The 22,483-nt window shown below is 44.6% G+C and overlaps 1 protein-coding gene across 1 annotated transcript in view; it reads right to left on the bottom strand.

Moving 5' to 3' along the window:
- LOC135219718 (cytochrome b-245 chaperone 1-like) overlaps positions 1–22,483 on the bottom strand; it is a 291,532-nt gene that overhangs the window by 39,858 nt on the left and 229,191 nt on the right. Inside the window, exon 8 of the mRNA XM_064256716.1 lies at positions 7,542–7,681. Within this exon, the coding sequence (XP_064112786.1) occupies positions 7,544–7,681 (138 nt within the window). The 3' untranslated portion in view covers positions 7,542–7,543. The remainder of the gene's footprint in view (positions 1–7,541; positions 7,682–22,483) is intronic.

Here is a 22,483-nt window from a genome sequence, read left to right on the forward strand (position 1 = left end):
TTCTTTTGAAGAAGGTATTTGGCATAGTCTAGAAGGTCAGTCGTTGGAATTTGATGGAAACTGACTGGTGGAGGAGGCCCTTTTATCCATCTCCACCCCAGACCTTTCGATACATTACTGTGGGGCCACGTACTGAAAGTCCAATGGTCCCGGGAGAGGTACAGTCTCCCGCCTACCTGGAGAGACTCATTGACTGGTTGAGGTCTTACTTCCTCTGCCTCCTCTGAAGCCTCTGCCTCTTGAGAGAACTCTAGAGCCAGCTCTCTGTTGGTAAGCACCTCTTGCTCTGCTACCCCTTGCATGCCTACTATAGCCTCAAAACGCCCCTTGTGTTTCAAAGGAGGCGTTGAAGGCTGGGGAAGTCACAAGGACAGCCGAACTCGAGGGCTGTTGAGTCGGTTGACTCTGCAGCAGAACAAACTGCTGTTGTGGTTGTGCCTTAGATGTCGAAGAGATGTTGAAGGCTTACTTATTTGGGAGACAGGAACTGCCTGTACCACTGCTTGAGGCTGAGAGGTCTGGAAAGACTGATACTTCCTAGGCCTCACGAAGGTTCTGGTTAGCCCTAGCCGCCTCGCTGAGGATGCTGTTAACCACGTCCTCAGCAAAGAGGTTGGTCTCCCAGATCGATGCCTTTATGAGCTTGTTAGGCTCATGCCTGATGGAGGCATTAGCAAAGAAATGCTTCCTGCAGGCTCATCTAGCCACTATGAAATCATACAGGTCTGATTGATAAGCCTGCAGCAGCGACTTCGTCAGGACCCAGAATAGAGGCTCCTTTGCAAAGACAGAAGCTGTCAACTCTACAGTGGTGACTGAGTTAATTGACCTGCTCAGCCTACATCTTGCTTCGAATTCTGCCTTTACCATGGTGTCTGGAATTCTAGGCAAACGTTCACTGAATTGTGTGGACGCACACTCCCGGGTTGAGTTTGCCCACTGTGAACGTTGCTGGAGCGCCAAACCAAACACTCCAGATCTCCGGGAAAGAGCAAAGAGGTAGCCTCCGTCTCTTTTTAGCTGAGGCATGGATTTATCCTCCATTCCGGCCTGCAGTGTTAATTCTGCAATCTTCGATGTGCAAGGTGTCGGGATGTTATCCGGCGCTACGAACATGGTATAGCAACCTTTGTGAGGCGTCAACTTGGTGTTGACGCACTCCCATTCCATAAGGGTGCGGACCCATGCCGACTGAGCCTGATCTCTAGGGTAGATCACTGTCTCTTTCGGGACCGTGTCTACCCTGACCAACACTTCCTCGGCTAGCCTAACGTAGCCCGGGAAGGGGAATTGTAGGCCCGGCGGGAAGAACTCATAGTCTTCCACGGGCCGGGTTCCGCAACCCTCAATTGTATGTCTGCTCTCTGAAAAGGGAGCATGCAGAACCAACTCCCATGGGTTGCTATTCTCAAATGGTGGGAGCTTGGATGCGCCTGGCAAAGGACTACGGTGTGCTTCCGAACTGGATAAATCCGGCCACCAATTCCTCCTGGGTCTGTAATCTTTGGGCCAGAGACAGGATGGACTGTCCGGATGTCTCTAGATCCGAGGCGAGTTGAGTGGACATCGATTGAAGTCTCGAGTCCACTACTTCACTCATCTTCTTCATGAAAAGAGTGGCGAAAGCCTCCTGGTCGAAGCCGGACTCCGTTGGTCTGGCTTTAGAAGTCTTAGCTCTCGACCCTTTGGGTGGGGGAGTAGCTTTGGCCGAGGAAGTCGAAGGCTTGGGGGCCAATGATGACCTGGCGGAGCCTGCCGGAGAAGGCTTGGCTGGTCTAACCGCCTTCGGCAGGGACTTCGTCTTTAAGGTTTTCACCTTGGGGATTACTGAGCTTGACCTATCCCCCAAAAGGTCGTGGACTTCCCAGAGAAGCCCTGAAAAGAAGAAGAAGAAGAAGAAGGAGTTGGGCTGAAGGAGAGTACATTAGCCCCACGATTACCTGCCTCACCTACCTCCCTACCTTCCTCCTGGTCCTCAATGGTCATGGGCTCTCTATGCAGGCTGATGGCCGCCACCTACTCCCTCATTTCCTCACACAAGCCCTCTTGGTCCTCCGGAGGGGCTTGGGTCTCTTGGCGGATCCACTCTATAATGGGAGCCGCCACTTCCGCCGCTACTGCTGCCGAAACCTTAGTGTTTGGGTAGAGGAGAAAACACATCTCCAACAGCACGTAGGGGTGGCCAGATACAACGTTCCTCCCAAACCCCCCTACCCAGGCCTTGAGCGTCGGATCAACCTGTAAGAGATAATCAAATCAGGTTCCCTAGTGTCGGGGACTTTTCCTCGTTTATCTATTTGACTTATGCCCAATCGATATATGTAACATAGAATTCAAGAGTAACAATGAGGCGAGGATGCTACCTACCGACTCATTCGTCACGTTCCTAACAAGGCCGTAACACACCTCGCAGGCTTCTGGGTGCCAGACCAAGGGTCCCTCCAGTTGGATGGAGCAGCTGGCATGAGACCGGCAGACCTCATGTCCATACATCTTCTGAAGAACGGCCGGACACCCCGCCTCCTGGCAGCGAACCATCTGTAAGTTGGAAAGATACATGAGTACAGTGGGGCCTCGCTTAGTCACGGATCAGCAATCACGGATTTTTCCTTGGACCACTTAGTCTATATATCGCTGGTATGAATCACAGCATCGCGGGCTTGTCGGTGGTAGGCTAAGCCTCGTCCAGTTCCGATAACCAACAAATGCATGAACAGATTCACATTATGATATTAACTGACAATAAAGGTAATAAAACCATTCTCACCTTATATATTATTGGCATATCTTCATAATATATAGCCTATTCATGGAATAATTCCACGTCATTGACATCAACTTGTAGTTGAGCGGCCAGCAGAAATGTAAACATTGAGTAAACATTGAGTTACACTTCACAGCACCTTTGTCATTCTTAACATTTTAGAAATGTTAATAGTAGTAGTTTAATTACAGTAGTAATAAAATTTAGGAAAACATAAATTTTCAATTCGAACTTCATTATTGTTTTGGTATAACGTAATCAACTTCTCTGAACACTGCAGTCATACAAACGATAATTGTCATAGATTATCGTATGTTGTTTGCAATCGGCGACGAAGCGTAAACGTAATAAAACCATTTTTACCTTATATATTATTATCATATATTCATAATAAAACGCAAATCTTATATATTATTGGCATATCTTCATAATAAAAAGCCTCTTCAAGGAATAATTCCTTGGGGAATCCATTTTTCAAAAGACAAAAATACACTTTAAATGTTTACAGTATACAATGAACAATGATTACTTTATTTTGATGTGATTACATTAATGTTACAGTATGGTACTCTAAGCAGTACAGTAACTATTTTTTATCATAAATGTATATTCATTCACGAAAAAAATACATATGACCACCGTGACGTCACCGTTCTACAAAGTACCGATGTATTTTTACGTAAGTATCCTCTAAACTCTGTCATAAATCACTTTACTTACTTTTTTTGTGAAGCCCAAATGCTACGTACATTCCGAAAAATTAACGAAATCACGAATTTTATCATAGGGCAAGATTCGCTAATTACTGTTTTCTTCTTTTCATGTCTAAATGCATTTTTAGAATAAAACTCATTCACAAATTTTCAAATACTATGAAAGTAAATAGCAAAATCTCTCTCTCTCTCTCTCATCACTTACAGAAAAAAAAACTATAATACTGATCTATTATTATCGTAATAAAAGAACAAGATGGTCCCCGAAAGAATAGAAATATGTGTTGCCATATTTTTATTCTTTCTGTGATTTACGAAACTGTGCTTCAATACAATTTTTATAGTCGACTCAATGATTATCACATATTATAACAGTATACAAGAGAATATCTTATCACTATCCATGTTTCATTTCTTATCATCATAAAATATTTAAAATACAAATTTCATTGTTATTCTCGAGCTAAGATAGTCATGGTCTAGTCCCAAGCTGCTCTCTCAAGCTATTCTCGTCCTAAGCTGCTATCTCAAGCTATTCAAGTTACTCTCGTCACAAGCTGCTCTCTCTTCTCTCTCTCTCTCTCTCTCTCTCTCTCTCTCTCTCTCTTTCTCAATGAAATATGAATTGCTGTATCATAATATCATAAACTATTATGTACAAAGTTAATAATAATAATAATTCCATTAATAAATTCATTTCTTGTAGCAACAATTGTTTTCCAAAATAATTCTTTCGGTAATAAACGTCCATCAGCCGATTCTAAATGTAAACAAAAGACAAAACTAGATTTGTATTGCTGTATTTTGCTGTTTATACATTAATATTATAGTTGGGTGCTGTAATCATTACAGTAAATCATGTTTTTTTATCATAAATATGTTCATTCACGAAATAGATATACTATGTACTTTTAGTTTGGTGCAGCAGCCAAATCATGAAAATAAAAAGGAATTGTTAGGTAATTATAATTTTGTTTGCTGATCTGATGCAGGGGAAATTGAAGATAGGAAAGAAAACTTTGAAACTGTCTTGAATTTAGTTTAAGGCGATAGTTGAAGAAATATTTGGTGCTTGAACTAAAGTAGGCAGTTATAAACATTGAAATAGTGGTCTTGGGTGGGTTAATTATTAAAGTAGGCGGTTTAAAGCAATTTTCAGGGGGGGTACCAGGATAACACAGGTATTTACTTATCACGGGGGGTTCTGGGCCCTATCCCCCGTGATTAACGAGGCCCTACTGTATCGTCAATTAATGCCGCCGGAGTTATTTACGGCAGTATGTGTACACTTAAACTAGTTTCTTAACTAGCTAAAGGTAACATTAACTATAATCTTCAACTTACTTCTTACTATTAAAGCTCTGGATGTCTCCGCCTGCTCCGGAATCCATACTCTGGGTATCGCCAAAGCTATAACCGGCGGAGTTGGCCTGATACGAGCAGAACAGGGAAACAAGGCAAAACCTAAGCCTGAGTCTGATCACACCAGAGAAGAGTAGCAATTCCCAATCAATTGGAAGCGCATTCTCTAAGCCTAGTTCCGCCCCCACCGGAGTGGGCAGCAGCGATAACATAGAATACGGAAAACAGAGCGGCGGGAACAACGGTACGTAGAACTCCGTTGTATATATCCTGGCATATGTGATGGTAGACCACACTTCGCCGGAATAAACACAGGCCCGAAGACATACCAACAGAGGCTACATAATAAATTTTCTCAACATTAAGCTCTGAATGTCTCCTCCTGCTCTGGAATCCATAATCTCATTATCACAATAGCTGTAACCAGCGGAGTTGGCCTGATACGAGAAGAACAGGGAAAATAGCAAAACCTAAATCTGAATCTGATCGCACCGGAGAAGAGTAGCAGCTCCAAGTCAATTAGAAACGCATCTCTAAGCCTAGTTCTGCCCCCACTGGAGTGGGAAAGCAGCGATAACACTAGAGAAGTACGGAAAACAGAGCGGCGGAACAGCGGTACGTAAACTCCGGCGTATAGCCTCCTGGCGGATGTGATGGTAGACCACACCTCGCCGGAATAAACACAGGCCCGGAGACATACCAACAGAGATTACATAATCTACTAATCCCCCAATCTCCTCCGACTAATCCCTAGAACCGTGCTCGACGCTCTAGCTGTCGTTCATCGGTAGGATTACTTGGACAGCGAGCTAACAAAGCAGCGCCGGAACAAGTCGGGGAGGGTGGGGGTGTCTGGATGAGAGGGGAAGACTCGTGATCGCCTGGACACAGCAACCGATCAGTGATTACCACTTCTCGAGAAGCCATTAACTAGCCTACTACTAAAGGGGCAGAAGACGGTAGGCCAACTGACACCGTAAAGGGGGCAATGGGCCAGGCTACACTCAACAAAATTAATTCATAAAATAATTGATGAGGAATTATTGGAAGTACTGACGAAAAAGGGGGGAGAAAACCGCACCCAACTAAGATCCCAGCCTAACCCTCCGAAATTGGATCTCAGATCTGGTCAGGTAGGCTAAGATGGCTCCTATAAGGACGTCACGAAGAGGACACCTAGAACCTAACTCAACCCTCCAAAATCGAATCTATCGATCTGGTCAGATAAGATAGGCCTAGCCCCTACATACGTAACAAGAGAGGAACTCTCTAGTCCTGGGCCACCCTCCAAGCAAACATATCTGCCTGGTCGGGTTGGTGGTACTAGGAGCCACTAAGGGTGGTGGGACATACTCAACCTGCCTAGCCTACCCTCCAAAACCTAGCCTAGGTCTGGTCGGATAGGCTAGGGTAGGTTCATCGTGAAAAACTCCCAACCTCATCAAATATAGCAATACAAGATTATAATAAAAAATTAACTAAACTAGAAACATACATGCATGAGCACCGCGAATGAATGAGGAATCTTCACCTCTTAAAACTAAGCTGGCGTACCGCTAGGCTAGCCTAGGATGCCTCAACCACAATACTCGCACATAACGTAGTATGAAGCATTTCACCGTATGCACGTAAGGGAACCAACTCGCTCCTGAGTGACTGATGATGACGAAAAAGGACCTATAATAGGCTAATAACGTAAGGATCAAACCGTAATAAACAAGGCTTTCAGTACTCGTCAGGAGCGAGATGGTAAAATTATACGACAACAGTAGCTTATACTGTGAAATGCTAAATGGTGAACATAAATTACACAGCGTAATAAAATTCTGATATAACAACGCATTCTGCCAATCATGCATCCAAAATGGCTGACTCGGAAGAGGCGTCATGCCTGGCTCCCATGAACAAGTGTCTTAAAAAAAAAAAAGCAAAATATTGGATGCATCGTTGGCCCATCGTGCTCAAAATCAATAAATGGAATACTCAACTTAGATGAAAAAGTTTCTTGTCGTAGGGTAGACATGATGCTCCGCAAAAACACTTCCTAGAAACAGTGGAAACGGTGCGTGTATACACTACGAGTGCTAGTTCAGGAATGAAGGCTCTTGGCAGAGGTAGTAGTAGCGAGCGGAAGGTAGACATTGTAACGGCACCTCTCTAGAGGGGGATTTTGAGAGAGGAGACATCTAATTGGCAAAGCATTTGTGATAGTGGTTTCCACTCGCTCCTGTGCTATACCGACATCCTATGAGGGTGAGCGAGCCGGAGGTAGTAACTCTGGCATTCCATATGGCTTTTTTCTCTGGTATATTTAGCATTTATTTATACCTAGAAATGAGTGCTATAAGGAACATTTCACTGGGCAAAACAGGTTGAGCCCAGAAAGAACCATAGTACACAATAACCTTACACATTATACAAGTCCAAAGATTGTATATATATATATAAAGACTCACAAAACTGGTGAAAAATGTTTACTGAGCCCTTAGAAGGGCAGCTTCCTAAACTCATTTGTCTTCATATTTTATTCTAGAAGTGGGAGGGAAGCTGTACATATGAGGGTTCTGTGAAAATTTATCTAGTTTTAACTTAATCATAAAGAATACACAATTTATTTCAAAATAATTTTTCCAACCAACAGAGATAAGACTTATCATCCTTAATAATAGTACCAATAAACTGAACAAATTTCATGAACTCACAGTTATGGATCATCATAGATTTCTTCGTCACTTGAACTCACAGATTCGTTTCCCTCATTATCTCGCCATTCATTTGGCCTATCATTACCAAGCTTTATATCTTCAAAATTTATATTTCCACTTCCTTTTAGACTTTCAACCTAAGGGGAAAACATTTGATTTAGGATATAAAAAATATTTAAGCATTTACACGAATAAACAGGTACCCACAATTGAAGTACTGAATCATAGCTTAATCTAATTGACAAAGGAAACTATTATTTTATGACACTGATTATTAACAGAATTTATCCAAATACTGAGTAAACACTCACTACATTAAGAGAACAATACCTCCAGTTCCTAGTGGTAAAAGCAACACCAGTTACTGCCAAGTTTAAAATCTATTATGTACATACAGTAACAAAATAACTTGCAATATCTTTTATCTACTGTCAAATATATTAATTTTTCAAGATACAAATTGACATCCCGCTTTCACTGAAATGTGCCTTCCCCCTGCACATTATTTTTTGCCTTTTCATTTCCATCAGTTCCCTTTAGGGCCTTACCATCTCCCTGTAAGGGTCTAGAAATGTATATAAAGGATTTTGCTGCACTTTTTTTAAAAAAACAGTAACAACAGTGAGTGCCCCTTGAGGATTATTAAATGTGATAACTGCATCATCCACATATTTCTTATAATTAACTTTTTCTACTTGCCAAATAGTAGCCTTTTCTGAGGGGGTAACAATTAACAAAGAGATGTCTAATATTTGACTACAAAGTCATTCTTGAGGAAGTTCTTATCTTATAAATGTACAAAATATACAATTCGTAATAAAAAATATAGGCGCACAACAGGTTGATGGGTTGCTACCATGATCTAGTCACTGATCTAGTCACTAGATGCAACAATTGCTGCTGTTGCAACATTATGGACCATCTTGTAGAGTATTGAGAAGGCATGGTGATATTGCTGGTTGATGTTGTAGTCTGTATAGGTGGTTTTCTAATGGTGGAAGGAAGGATGAACATCTGTGTGAAATAGTGGTAGGGCTTCAATTTCATTAAAAATATGTAGCACCTCAAAGATGCACAAAAAGCATTCATTTGGGGCACTACAAGTGATTTTAACTACCCAATATGGCACTGCAAGGTTGGATGTCATCTTGTGTTTTTCATTATAGTACTTTCTGATGATACACTTTTGAATCTGGTATGACAACCTTTTGGAAAACTGCATCACTGTCATACCAATGTATCAGCCAGGGCATCCATTGACAGGGCACTGAAATCAAGAGACCACATTCTTTTTCTTCAGAACATGGCTGGATTATTATACATTAGAATGTTTAAGTCTTCCTGAACTTATGATGGTCTGGTTGGGGGTAAAATGTTTGGCTTACCCTGTTACAATGGTGTGCAAGAGACATTCTTCTTATCAGTGTTTATCGAGTTTAAATGTGCTTCATAAAAAAAATGACTGGGACCATATCAGAGTTCTATAAATGTATCCATTACTGACATGCACTTCAGCAACCCTGTCCAATTCCTTATGGGCAACATGCCACAAAGAGCAATTGGTAATAGTTTGTCAAATGTATGCACTGTGACAGTCAGCTTCATCTCTATATTGTATACTTCCATCCAGATGATGCTACTGGTCTGTAAGATTAGGATGTTAGGGAAGGGAGGACTTATTAGTGGAGAATGCTACATTTTCTGACAAAGGTATCGTCAACATACCTAAGACAGGTGGCTGAAACAGGTCTGTGGAAGCAGATTGGTTTTTGAAAGGTTCCTGTATAAAATACCTGTATAAAAGACACTAAATAAAAAATACAAGTGGGGAATCCACAGCATCACCATCTTTTGGGAGTATTCGTGGGCCTATGGATGATGAAGACCTTTTTAGTATATATCACCCAGATAGACATAAGGGCATCTTCAAGTACATCAAGTCTGGGGGTAGAGTTGTCATGATAAACCCTAAATTGACTCCTATAAGTTTATGTGCTTGTGCATTGGTACACAGATTCAATATCCAAAAGGGTGATCACACATTCTGTTCTGTATTTACCTGAAACAAGGTTTTAGTATCTGGTCAAGCCTTTTAGCCAGATATGTGGGCTGAAGACTACCTTGGTTTACATCACAGAGGTCTACCAGGCCCAAATTAAATGAAACCTATTGTCTTGTAGAATCCTGTGATGTGGTCAGCCTCATGCCTCTTGTCTTTAAATGAATTCCATTTGAGATACTGGCATTTGGTTTTGTCTTAGAGAGGAGAATTTCACCGAGTCTCCTGCATTACCCTTCACAGCCACAGCAGTAGTGTCAGCCCCTTTGTATTATTATTTTAAAGTCCAGATTTCTGTAGCTCAACCCTACCATGAGCTTTTTATTTTTCCTGCTTGGTCAAAGATTCACTGAGAAGGGTAATTAAAGGATTTTGACGTAGGAAAAATCTATTTCTGGGTGATTGGCTCGTGTCGCCCTATGAAAGGATCCTTAATATCATTCTTTCTAGGTAAAATTAATCTAAAATTACAGAGAAAAAACAAAATTAAGAAAAATGTCAGTAAAACTGACTCGCTCACTCTATAAAAGAAGTGTCGGTATGAGAATAGGGGCGAGTGGGATCACTACCACGAGACATTCACCATTTAGACCTTCCAATCAAATCCCCACTAGAGAGAGCTGATACTAACGGGTGATGCGGCTGCTACTACTACTACTAGGGGACGCCACGGACAGCAGCGCCCCTAGCGGTCATCCTTAATCTATGAACATCTTGTCCTGCAGGGAGGGCAAAACAAATACAGGGTGGGTTTCATAGGGCGACACGAGCCAATCACCCAGAAATAGATTTTTCCTACGTCAAAATCCTTTTTCTGGGCTCAGCTCGTGTCGGCCTATGAAAGCGTACCAGAGAAACAGACAAGATGGGAAAAAGGACAAATGAAAATCAGTTGTAAAAAAGAGGGATATAATATAAGTGAATCAGGTATATTACAGAATATAAACTAAGTACTTAAAGCTAACTTATTCTAAACAATGACATAAAAAGAAAGCCAATAATATAAAGTACTTAAAATTAACTTATATTAAACATAGTAATATACAATAATGCAATGCAATTTAACAAAATAGATTCACTTAAATAAGGTATTTACATAATATACAAACACATTGTGTCCTACCCTAGCATAAAAATAAGGGTAGGTACACTGAAGTACATTATAAGTACATAGTGTGGATGTCCTAGTAAAAAAATAAGGGACAATCCACCAATATGATCTCAGCGGCTAAGGCTAGAGTATCCGAGTAGCATGGCGATAGGGTGAGGCATGTTGGACGAGGTAGGTAGAAAGGAGACCTGGATCTATACTATGACTACTATACAGTATCAGGAGAAACAATGTTTCCCGCTGCTACTGCAGAAAATTTTAAAGATTCCAAGGACTTTAGATAGTGACGTTTAAAGACTGTCGGAGATTTCCATCCAGTATACTTTTTAAGATCCTCGAAGTTCATATGTTGAAAATAGTTAATTGAGGTGGCTACTCCCCTGATGTCAGTGTGCTTTTGGAAATGAATCAGGATTGGCTTGTTTAATGAAGTAAAGGATCTGTGTCTAATTCCTTTTACTGATAAAGTACCACCTTTTTCTCTCATGAAGAGAGAACCTGAGGATCTTGAGGATGTGCGAGATAGAAAGGCTCTTAAAGTTGATACTGGGCAGAGAGAAGGATCTTGCAGAAGTGGGATGACTTTCCAAGGAGCCCACCTTGCAAGAGGATCCTCATTTTTAGCCAAAAAACTACGATCCGGAGCAAGCAGAACTTCTCCTGAAGGGGGGGGGGGGAATTCCACATGACCCGCATCTCTGGATAGAGCCGACAGTTCTGAAATTCTAGCTCCTGAAGCTAGGCTTAATAAGAATAACGTCTTTCTAAGAAGCATTATGAATGTACAAGACGAGTTGTCAGTATCTGATGCTAGTTTGAGGACATCATTTAAGAACCATGAGACTGCAGTAGGCCTTTGAGAAGGTCTAAGTCTAGCACAGGCTTTAGGGATAGACGTAAAGTAAGATTCAGTCAGATCTATCTGGAAACCCAACTGGAAGATCTTCTTCAAAGCCGATTTATGAGTAGTAATAGTGCTAGCTGCTAAAACTTTTTCAAACAAGGATCTGAAAAAGGATATAGCTAAGTTAACTGTCATGGTTGTAGTGTTTGATTCTTTCAGGAAGGATGCTAATTTTTTAACAGCTGAGTCATATTGTCAAATAGTTGACTCTCTCTTATCTGATTCTAGGAAGAGGATGTTTTGTGGATCAATGTTAGCATCTTTTTTAGCCGCAAACTTCATGAAGTCCATAAAGTTAGGGTCTGAAGAATTCCTGAGGAAGCGAACACAGTCCTTCATTTGTACTGATTGTGACAGCTTGGGATTGGGAATCGTTGAGGTCGGAGACCCAATTCCAGAAGCAGAGGATACCAGTTGCTCTTGGGCCAGTCTGGAGCAATCAGAGCTACTAGTCCCTTGAAAGTCCTCAGCTTGCTCAAGACTTTCAAGAGAAGATTCACTGGAGGAAAAAACATAAATTTTTTCTCCACTGATTCCAATCTAACGACAGGGCGTCCGTGGCATAAGCCAGAGGGCCATGGATTGGGGGCCATAGCAAGGGAGCTTGTGGTTTTGCTTGTGAAACGAAGAGATCTACTTGGAGACCTGGGACTCTCCGGCATATCCACTGGAATGACCTGCCGTCCAGGGACCATTCTGATTCCAGAGGGACCGACCGGGACAAAGCGTCTGCTATTCACATTTCTTACCCCCGCCAGGTGAGTGGCGGACAGATGCCATTTGTGTTTGTCTGCTAGTGCAAAGATGGCTATCATGACATGGTTCACATGTGTTTGGATTTGGACCTCCCCTGTTGATGCAATGAACTACCACTGCACTGTCCAAAAACTAGTCTTAGATGAGACTTTTTCGGGGGAAGAAGTCTCTTCAGGGTAAGAATACTGCCATTGCTTCCAAAACGTTTATGTGGAGCTGGCGGAACTGAACTGACCAAGTCCCTGAACTTGTTTGAATTGAGAATATCACCCGGACAGGGAGGCATCCGTGTGAATGGTTAACACTGGAAGGGGATATTGAAGGGGTACTAGTTTGGCCAGGTTCTTCACTTTTGTCCATGGACGGAGTTGATTGTGAAGGATCTGTGGAATTACTGACAACTTGTCTTGAGATTTGGTGTTTGCTCTCGATCGCCAAACTCGGTTTATATCTTTCAGCCTTGCTTTCAGGAGGATGTCTGTCACTTGAGGCAAACCTGAAGAGAACCTAGGATTCTTTCCTGGCTTCTCCTTGATGTTTGTTTGCAACTTTGAGAAATTGTTTCACAGACTTGGCTATTTCTTTCCGTTTGACCACTGGAATTGACAGATTGTGGGAAGACAAATCCCATTGGATTCCTAGCCACTGAAAGCGAGACTCTGGAGTAAGTCTGGATTTCGTTTTGTTTATCTGGAACCCCAGATGTTCCAGAAATTGAACTACCTTTTTCGTGGCTTTGAGACATTCCTCGACTGTTGGTGCCCAGATCAACCAATCGTCGAGGTATGCTGCTACCATTATCCCCTGAGTTCTCAATTGTTGCACCACCACTTCTGCTATTTTCGTGAATACCCTGGGGGCTACATTCAGACCGAAGGGCATCACTTTGAATGAGAATGTCTGATTTCCTAGTCTGAATCCTAGGAATGGGCGGAAGTGCCTGGCTATAGGGATATGATAGTATGCGTCTGTAAGATCGTGGAGCATGTGACGGCTCCACGAGGAAGTAAGGTCCTTACCTGCGAGATGGTAAGCATTTTGAACTTGTCGCAACGAATGAAAGAGTTTAGCCTTGACAAGTCTAAGATTACCCTTCTTTTGTTGAGCCTTTCTTTGGCAAGCTGAATAAGCGACCTTGAAATTTAGATGCTTGACTCTCGCATAGCTCCTTCTGAAGGAGTTCGCTCGCATAATCTGTCAATTCCTTTGAAGGTTCCTGATAAAATTATTTGATTGGAGGGGATCTTTGATCCAACTCCAACCCAATCCCTTGGACACTATGCTCTGTGCCCAATTGCTGAACCCCACCTGTGACGGAAGAGGAACAGCCTCCCTCCTACCTGGGGAGCCTCACTGTTGTTGGGCGGGTTGACCTCCACGCCCTCCTCTGAACTGCCTACCCCTTGTCGCTCTTTCCTGTGGCCATGCTGGCGAAAGTGGCCTCTCGCTCTGCTACCTCTCGACTGCCTATTAAAGGGAGGGTAAGCCTGACCTTCATACATAGGGTTGAAGGCCGGCGAGAGTGCGTAGGAGGTCGAGGGTTGCGACTGAGGAGACAACAGGAGGATGGGTTGGGTCTGTTTTGAGGTGAAGGTTGTCCCTGTTGGGTAACTGGGACGGCCTGAACGAATTGCTGTTGCTGCTGATGTTTTTGGTAAGGCTGGAACCTTTTACCAGACTTCTTTAGTTTCTTACCAGCAGCGGGGGCGGATTCTTGTTTCCTCTTAGAGGAGATCCCCACCCCCACTAGCTCTAAGGCTCTGGTTGAGCCTAGCAGCCTCATGGTGCACTTCATTCACAGCGGACTCTGGGAAGAGGTCCGCCCCCACATGCTGGAAGCCAGGAGTCTATTAGGTTCGTGCCTAATAGTGCATTCCTGCAGAACGTGGCTTTCGGCAGTTCCTCCTAGCTTGGAAGAAGTCGAAAGCATCCGTCGAACCGTTTGAAGCTGAGACTGGCCAGAATCTTAAAAGAGTTCTGTGCCATACGATAGAGCAGCCATCTCAGTGATAATTAGAGAATTGAGGGATCTACCAAACCTAGTTCGAGCGTCGAACTCTGCCTGGATCAAGGTATCAGGCAGCCTTGGAAGTTTTCGCCAAACTGGTCCATTGCACAGTCCGGTTTGAGCTTACCAAGCATGAAAGTGGCAGGCAAGTTCTCCCACAATTCTCCGAAGGCTGGAAAGAGCGGAGAAGCTAGAATCCGCTTCCCTCAGCTGTGGCATGGGCTCATCCTTGAGGACTGCCTGAAGAGTCGCTTCCACTATTTTGGTAGCGAAACCGGAAGAGAGCCTCCTCCTCCGTCGCAAAAATAGTAAAAGGACTCTTGAAAGCCTGGAGCTTAGTGTTGGTACACTCCCAGTCCTTCAAGGCAGTGAACCCATTCCCGCTGAGCGTGCTCTCTACTATAAAGCACGTTCTCTCTGGAGATCTTGTCCTCCCTAGTGAGGGCACCACGGTCAGCCTAGCATATCCAATGAAAGGCTGCGTCAATCGGAGGATAAAACTCGAAGTCCTCAATCCTTCGAGTTCCACACTCCGGGACAGAGATCATACCATCCTTGAATGGAGCATAAGGCGGCCACTCTCCATGGGTTATCCATGCAGAAGGCTGGTAGCAACTCATAAGGAGGTAGCTGGAGAATACCAGCACCTGTACTGGGGAGACTGGATGAGGAGCCTGAGCAAGCCCAGCTACTCGGTCCTCATCTCTCTAACTCTGTTAGAGAGATCTTGGATGGACTGGCCCCCCGACTGACTCAGAGTGCTCGACAGTGTGCGAACATCTGTTCGAACTTGGTTCCGAGGGCGGAGACCTGTGAGCCTACCATCTCTCCTACCTATTGCATCACCACTGCTGAGAAGGCAGTGGGATCAAGGTGCTCGGTCCCGCTACTCCACCGGCGTTGCCGGAGTGGATGCGGTGGAGGCCGGAGAAGGCATGGCTCAGCAGGAGCGCGAGCCTTCTCCTTAGAAGCCTTGCTTCTAGAGCTCTTGGAGTATGAAGAGCTCGGCTTAGCCTTCACCGCGTCAGCATAGGAAGTCGAAGACTTCTTAGCTGAAGAAGACGACGACGACTTTTTAGAAGTCGTCTTATGGAGGGTCTTCTGTTCTCTCTGTCCCTTCACCTTTGGGGGTACAGAGAGAGCAGGAGAGCGGGCAGGGATCTCAGATCCCGAAAAGCCTTGGAAAGAAGCAGTAGAAGAAGGGACAGGAGAAGATCCAGGAGCGCCCAAGGAAAGACCTTGGGCGCCCGACACACCTACCTCAACCAACAAATCCTCTGCACCTACGCCATAGGCTCAATATTTAGGTCCAAGGTTGCGACGTCTGGGAACGCGTATTCCGTGCGTGGCCACGGCCTCCCCGAACGACTGCTGCACCTCTTGCTGGATGGAGGCGATGAGAGGGGCTGCAGAGATAGGGTCAACGTATCCTGTTGACTTGCCGCCGGGGAAGATCTGAAACGGCCAGCTTCTTATCCAAGTGTATGGCTGGCCCTTGGCGGCGTTCTTCCCGAAGCCGCCCACCCAAGCCTTCAGGGTTGCTAGGGCGACTTCCCTCACACCGGCAGCCTGAAAGAGAAGGCGAAATGAAGCTTCTAGTGGCGGGGACGGGGTTTAACAAGCTTATGACTAAGTGGTTGTTAGTAATAGATAAAAGAAGTCTAAAATCGACTTAACCCCCCCCCACCAGCTGACTGACAAGGTCGTAACAGATGGCGCAGGCTTCCGGGTGACAAGACGATCCATGGCGTTGTGAGTCGTGGCACACGCGGCGTGAGACCTGCACTCATCGTGGGCGCAGGGTCGTACAGAGTCGCATTGCACCCTAGGACCTGACAGTTGGTAGCCTGTAAGTGGAAAGATACATAAGCATCAGGAGAACACTTACAGCCTAACAATTGCTCCGCTGCATGCCGGAGCGAGAAAGTTAGATTAAACCACAGCCCGCCATAATACGTGTGGTAACAAGATGGTTGGAGTTTGTCCAAGGCTACGCCGGAGACAAGAGAAAGAATCCAACCAGGTGTGGTGGTGAGATGATGAAACCACCACGGAAAACGACGGAGATGGTATACACACAGTTATATAATACTAAAATTTCATCGTAAAATTAGGGTACCTATCCTTAAAATAACGAAATAAATATCAGACTTTTCCCCCGTCTACTAGAAGAGTGCCCGGGTAAGAAGCAAGCTCTCCTCCGGTAGCGGGAAAAAAGGGAAGGATATAGTAGGCAAGCAATAGACCACTAGTAGTGACCACCCCGCCCGCTGGCGGAGCCAGACGAACTATAACCAAAGGTGCCCCGGCTGCGGCGGAAGGCTCCGTTCGTTATAGTAGGGAAAGGTGGGACTGAGCAATGGGGGGGGGGGGGGGGGGTCCCCGGCGTAACACGGCGGGAGAGAGAGAGAGGGGGGGGTGGCCTACTCCTCCCCGTCCCAACAACTACCTGCTCGGTGACCCGGTACCCGAAACAAGTGGTCGCCCTATACCCCAGCTGGGAAGAACCCCTGGCCTCCTCAGAGAAGGAGGGAGGAAGGCTACTGAGGTTGTCATGGCAACCAAGGGGTCCCCCAGACCCCTCCCTATACCTGGTAGGGAGGGAAGGGGAAGGGTAAGGTGCGATGGAACACGTGACCGCAAGTGCCTAAGCCGCGATAGCAACACAACTGTGGAGTGCCACGTGAACCAGGCTGTACCAATACATGGGACATGCACCTAGGCTAGCCTAACACCCTAAATAGAACTAAAATTACATCGTAAAAGGTGGAAAAGACACTTTTAGTAAAAGAAAAAGAAGCCCAGGAGGAGGCAAACTGTTCCGAGGAACAGAAGACTACTCGGAGCCAGCGATAGCCGATGAAGAGCAAGAGCCGGGATGCTGGGCCAGAAACACAGAATAGCCCTAAATACCAAACTAAGAGAATTGGTAAACGGGCTAACCTAGCTAAAAGGGCGATGTAAAAAACGATGAACGTGATATAGTAAGCCCGTAAGTACAAGAAGTCCCAGTATGGAAGACCCGGGAATTCTTAACATGAGGCAGCATGGCGCCGCCACGAGTCGACCGGAAACCGTATATGACCTATTAGAAGGAAAAATACTGGTCCCTGGAAGACTAAAATATTGGTAAATACTACTTATGAGGCACTTAACTTAGCCGATGCGATGGCAGCACGTTCCATGATAGAAAAGGAGGTAAATCCAAAGATAAACAGCACACGTGAAAAAATGCGTACAACGCGTACTGCTAATAATTAAGGATGACCGCTAGGGGCGCTGCTGTCCGTGGCGTCCCTAGTAGTAGTAGTAGCGGCCGCATCACCCGTTAGTATCAGCTCTCTCTAGTGGGGATTTTGATTGGAAGGTCTAAATGGTGAATGTCTCGTGGTAGTGATCCCACTCGCCCCTATTCTCATACCGACACTTCTTTTATAGAGTGAGCGAGTCAGTTTTACTGACATTTTCTTAATTTTGTTTTTCTCTGGTAATTTTAGATTAATTTTGCCTAGAAAGAATGATATTAAGGATCCTTTCATAGGCCGACACGAGCTGAGCCCAGAAAGAAGTTTTTGTGGTAGTGAAAACACTACCTTTCTCTAGTGATGGATAGTCAAGACACTTGCAGTCTTTTTCCCTTTCCTACTTTTTTGGATAGTATACATATAATGACAGCCAGGTCTAATTTGCTACAGGTTGCCTTCTTCAGTGAATTAATTTTTGAAGTTTGAAAGATAGGTAGTTTTCACCTGTACTATAACATATACGTTTATCATTGCATAACTCTTGTATGTTGTCTCACCTTTTCATCTTTCTCTTATTATTGTTCAGCAATTTTACCAGACCACTACCTTTAGTCTTGAATATTCAATTGGCACATCTTTTATGACTGAAAAGACAATACTCCCAACTGAGTCTGCAGCAATCATGAAGAAAGTATATTGGACAGCATATTCTTAATTGCTGCCCTGCAGAAAAGTGAATTATATTTGACTTTTAGTGAAAATTAACAGGAAAATAACTATCTTTTATGTAACTATCACTTTTCATGAAGCTACCTCTAAATATTTTAGAAATCTGTTCTGTTCATCAGGATGAAATAAAATTTTTTTTCCTAAATACTAAAAAATAACTCTGCATATTTCAATCACACATTAATTTAAGAAGCACCACAGAGTGCTACATTTCTATAAAGAGCTCTGATTAGAAAGACACTCTGAGTGCTCTAAGTATAAAACAAAATTTTGTTTCTGTACAACATAAATTTAAAATTTTCAATGTGACATTATAAAAACATAACTTGAAATTTTCAAACATAAACTGAATGAATACAGGCAGTCCCCAGGGTTACGGCAGTCTCGGGCTGCGGTGTTCCGACTTTATGGTGTTTGGCTCACAGTGCCGTTAACCTGATTTTACAGTGATGTTAGCGGTTTTACTGTGCTGTACCCAGTTTTAGGTGCTGTAAACTGGTTTTAACACTTAGGAACCAGGGTAATATATCGATATGCAGCAGCCCATGCCAGCAAACTTTGAGTTCGCAAAGTTTACGAAAAAATACATCAATGAAAAGAGAAAAAACACATCAATGAAAAGAGGAAGATATACAAATGCACAAGGTGAAAGAAAAAATTCTCAAAAATTTTCCCTACCTTCCACGAGAAGTGAAAATAAGTATTTACAATGTCTTGTGGGGCCTCTTTTACAAGACAATCGTAAATTGTTCATATGCGGAACAAACCTTCAGTCTTAACAATAGGATATTTTCAAAGATTGTAAGCAAGGAATCTGTGAGATCTGGCAACTCCTGAGCGTACAAGGTGATAGCTGGTCAGAGACCGCGCACTACCTTGTGATGTCTTTAGTCTTTTCTTAACCACCTTGGAGAGTAAAGCGCTATCGCTTTGCTCTCCTTCCAAGCCAGCTGATTTGCACTCGTTTTTATTTTCTTTTAGAGAGTGCTTGTGTGAGTATTTCTGGATATGGATTCTACCAAGTCTCCACGGCCTCGTCAACGCATGTGCCCAGGCATTCATGGATAGTAGGTGTCGTGCTAACTACGATAACTAATCCTTGTCAGGAATGTCGTGCCTGGCCTAAGTCGCAGTGGAGTGTTTTATAAGAGGCGGGAACATTGTAATTTTGACTCTTCCTTCTTGGGAGGGTTTTTCTTCTCCTTGGATGGATGATTCAGCTTCTCCCTCTCCAGCGATCGCTCTCCCTGTGGCTAGTGTGAATGTGCTCCTGTCTCCTTCCTTTTCTTCCATTGATTCGTTGATGGAAATATCAGGAGTTCCACAGGATAATGTTCTGTGTAATGTAGCCCCCTCTTCCTCGGGTTCTCAGTTTATAACCGAGAGGGAGGAGGCTACACCATCTAATGCCTTGTTTTCAGATTCAGAGTCATCCAAGATGGTGGCTGTGTGGGCGTTGCTGGAGCTATGGGGTTCACCTTCCTTGGATGGACTGCTGTCGCATTTCTTGGAGGAGTGTAGCCCCCCGGCCCTTATAGCAGTCCCACCTCCCCCTGGACTCCTCTATGTTGGATGTCGCATGCTGCCACCTTGTAGAGCCCCATCATCATCATCGACACTCCCTGGGTCGCATCTTATCACTCCACTGCTGAGGCCATCGACCAGCTTCGATCTTAGAGGTGCCGTGATGTCACTCCCAGCGTCCTCTCAGCCTATGATGTCAGATGCGGTGGACATTCATCCCCCAGCTGTGACGTCACCTCTCCCCGTTATGACATCATTGCCTGCTCTCGCTGAGCCATCCGAGGCATTAGTTCTAGCCGTCTACAAAAGACTGGACTCTGTTTCGCAAGAGAGGATTTCTGCTGGGTCTACAAAGAAGAGGAGTCGGAAACGGCGGATCTCGTCTCCTACTCCAGCTAGTAAGAGATCACGTAGAGAGAGGAGTTTGTCTCCTTCTCCTATACCTACACCATCCCCCTCTCCCCATTGTGTCAGATGTTGAAGGATAAAGGACTTTGGGGTGTCATCGTCTTCGTGTGAAAGGAGTGCATTGCCTACACAACCGTGTCTCTCCCACGCACGTTCTTGTTTGTACTAATGAGAGAAGTGTGGCTCCTCATGCACCTCAAGGTCGTGTTTCATCTTCACACATTCACATTCGTGATGTTGGCAGTGGAGATAGCAGGAAGAAGACATCCTCCTCTGTGATACATGCCTGTGTATCATCTGTACGTAATGTGAGTTATGAATCTTCGTCTTCCCTTCAAGGCCATGTTTCTCCCTCTCACGTACATGTTTCTGATGGTGTGTGAGGAGCATTAAGGGTGAACCCCCTTTATCTGTTTCTGTACCAGTTTGTCGGCGCAAGGATGATTAAGCGCAGATTAAAAGGTCGAAGGCAGCAGATGTGAAGGTTGCTCGGCTTCGCCAAAGGATTCTGCAATCGGCAAGACTGAGCCTGAGGGTTGAAGACATGAGGCTTCATTGGTCAGTGGACATGCTTCTCCTTCTCCTGGAAGAGACCTTTGCCTTAGAAGTCCATCTCCTTCAGAGAGCTCTCGTCAGCAATGTTCCTCGTCTTGGGAATGTGCCCTGTTGACTTCTCAAGTTTGTGTACTCGAATTGTTACGCGATCATGTACGTGTTCCTCCCACGACCGTGTACGTGTTTCAGCGGACATACACGTACGATCCTTTTCGTGATCATGTACGGGGTGCTTCTCCCGAGCCAGTACTCTGTTCAAGTCGGGATCGTGTACAAGCATCGCTGCGAGATGAGTTCCAAGAGCCTTCCGGTTTTAGACTTTACACGCCAACTAATATTGTCAGGAATGTTGGTCTCCCTAGGGAAACTTCTTCAGCAGTTTTATGGGAGGAGGAGGATATACTGCCAAACCGTCTTCTTCATGACATCGGTCACCTGTGCCGGAGCAAGAGGAGGGAGATAACTAATAGTTTATGTCCTCATTTGCAGAGGTTGTTGATCTCATTCGTGATCTCAACAATCTTGCAGGTAGGGCACAAACTCAATCTTCTATCACCCCAATAGGTATAGAGGCCATGCTGGGTGCTAAATTGGACTTTAGAACTTCTTTTGAGCTCCCCTGGTCTGGTCACGCTCAGTCCATCCTACAATGTGTGAACGCTTTGGTGTCAGACAGAGATGGATCTCTGCATTCTAGTAGGTCATCTAAGCTTCTTCCCCCTCCTCTTTTGTGGCATAGAAAGTACTATTCCACTAATACAGTTCAATTGCTGCTACATCACCTTAGCCCGGACGTGATACGTCTAAAACTTGGCCTAACTCTGGAACAGGTTAAGGGTGAAGGCCCTGCCTTTTCATCTCAAGAGTTCTTGGCTATGGAGACTACTGTGGCTTCAATCTTCCAGGCGGTCTCCTGGCTGGACTTAGGGTCCACCGCGATAGCCAAGATTGCTTAAGACAGGACTGAGGGAGGTTTAGCGAGTCCTTCCTCTCTAAATAGACTGTTGCAGTCCAGATCTAGAACCATTTCTTATCTAACACACCTTAGCTCCAACCTGTGGGCCAACCACCTCCTGGCCAGGAGAGACGCTGCACTGTTTAAGGTGGCAAATTCGGTAGACTCTGAGTCTTTGTCTCTCAAAAATTGGGATCTGCTGGAGTCTCAATTCCTGTTTCCGATGACGGAATTGGAAGATGCTATCGCCCGGCAACGAGCACATGCAAAGGACAGGTTGGTACATCAAGCAGTATTGAAGTCAGAGGCAAGTTCAAGATGCCCCCTTCCTCCTCCTCCTCCTCAACAACAGGTGAGAAGATCTTCACCTTTGAAATCTCTGAAAAGTTCTGTCTCTGGGAGGGTTCCCAATCTCCCTCACAGGCCAAGGCAAAGAAACAACAATGCCCCTACAAGGCTGGTAGGGGCAATAGGGGAAGGGGCAATAGGGGGTCGTGGATAGAGCGGGTGTGCCTCTCCCTCTCTGCTGTCACTGGTAGAGGTATGCCTGGCAAGCCAGTCGGCCAAGTGCCAAGGGTTTAAGCAGAGAAATGGGTAGTAGATGTTCTATGGGTGGGATATCTACTACCATTCAACTTCTCTCCCCCCCTCTCGGACAGACTATGGCCACGACTCTCAGAAGTTT

Source organism: Macrobrachium nipponense, chromosome 1 (genome assembly GCF_015104395.2).
Source record: "Macrobrachium nipponense isolate FS-2020 chromosome 1, ASM1510439v2, whole genome shotgun sequence".
NCBI classification, from domain to species: Eukaryota; Metazoa; Arthropoda; class Malacostraca; order Decapoda; family Palaemonidae; genus Macrobrachium; species Macrobrachium nipponense.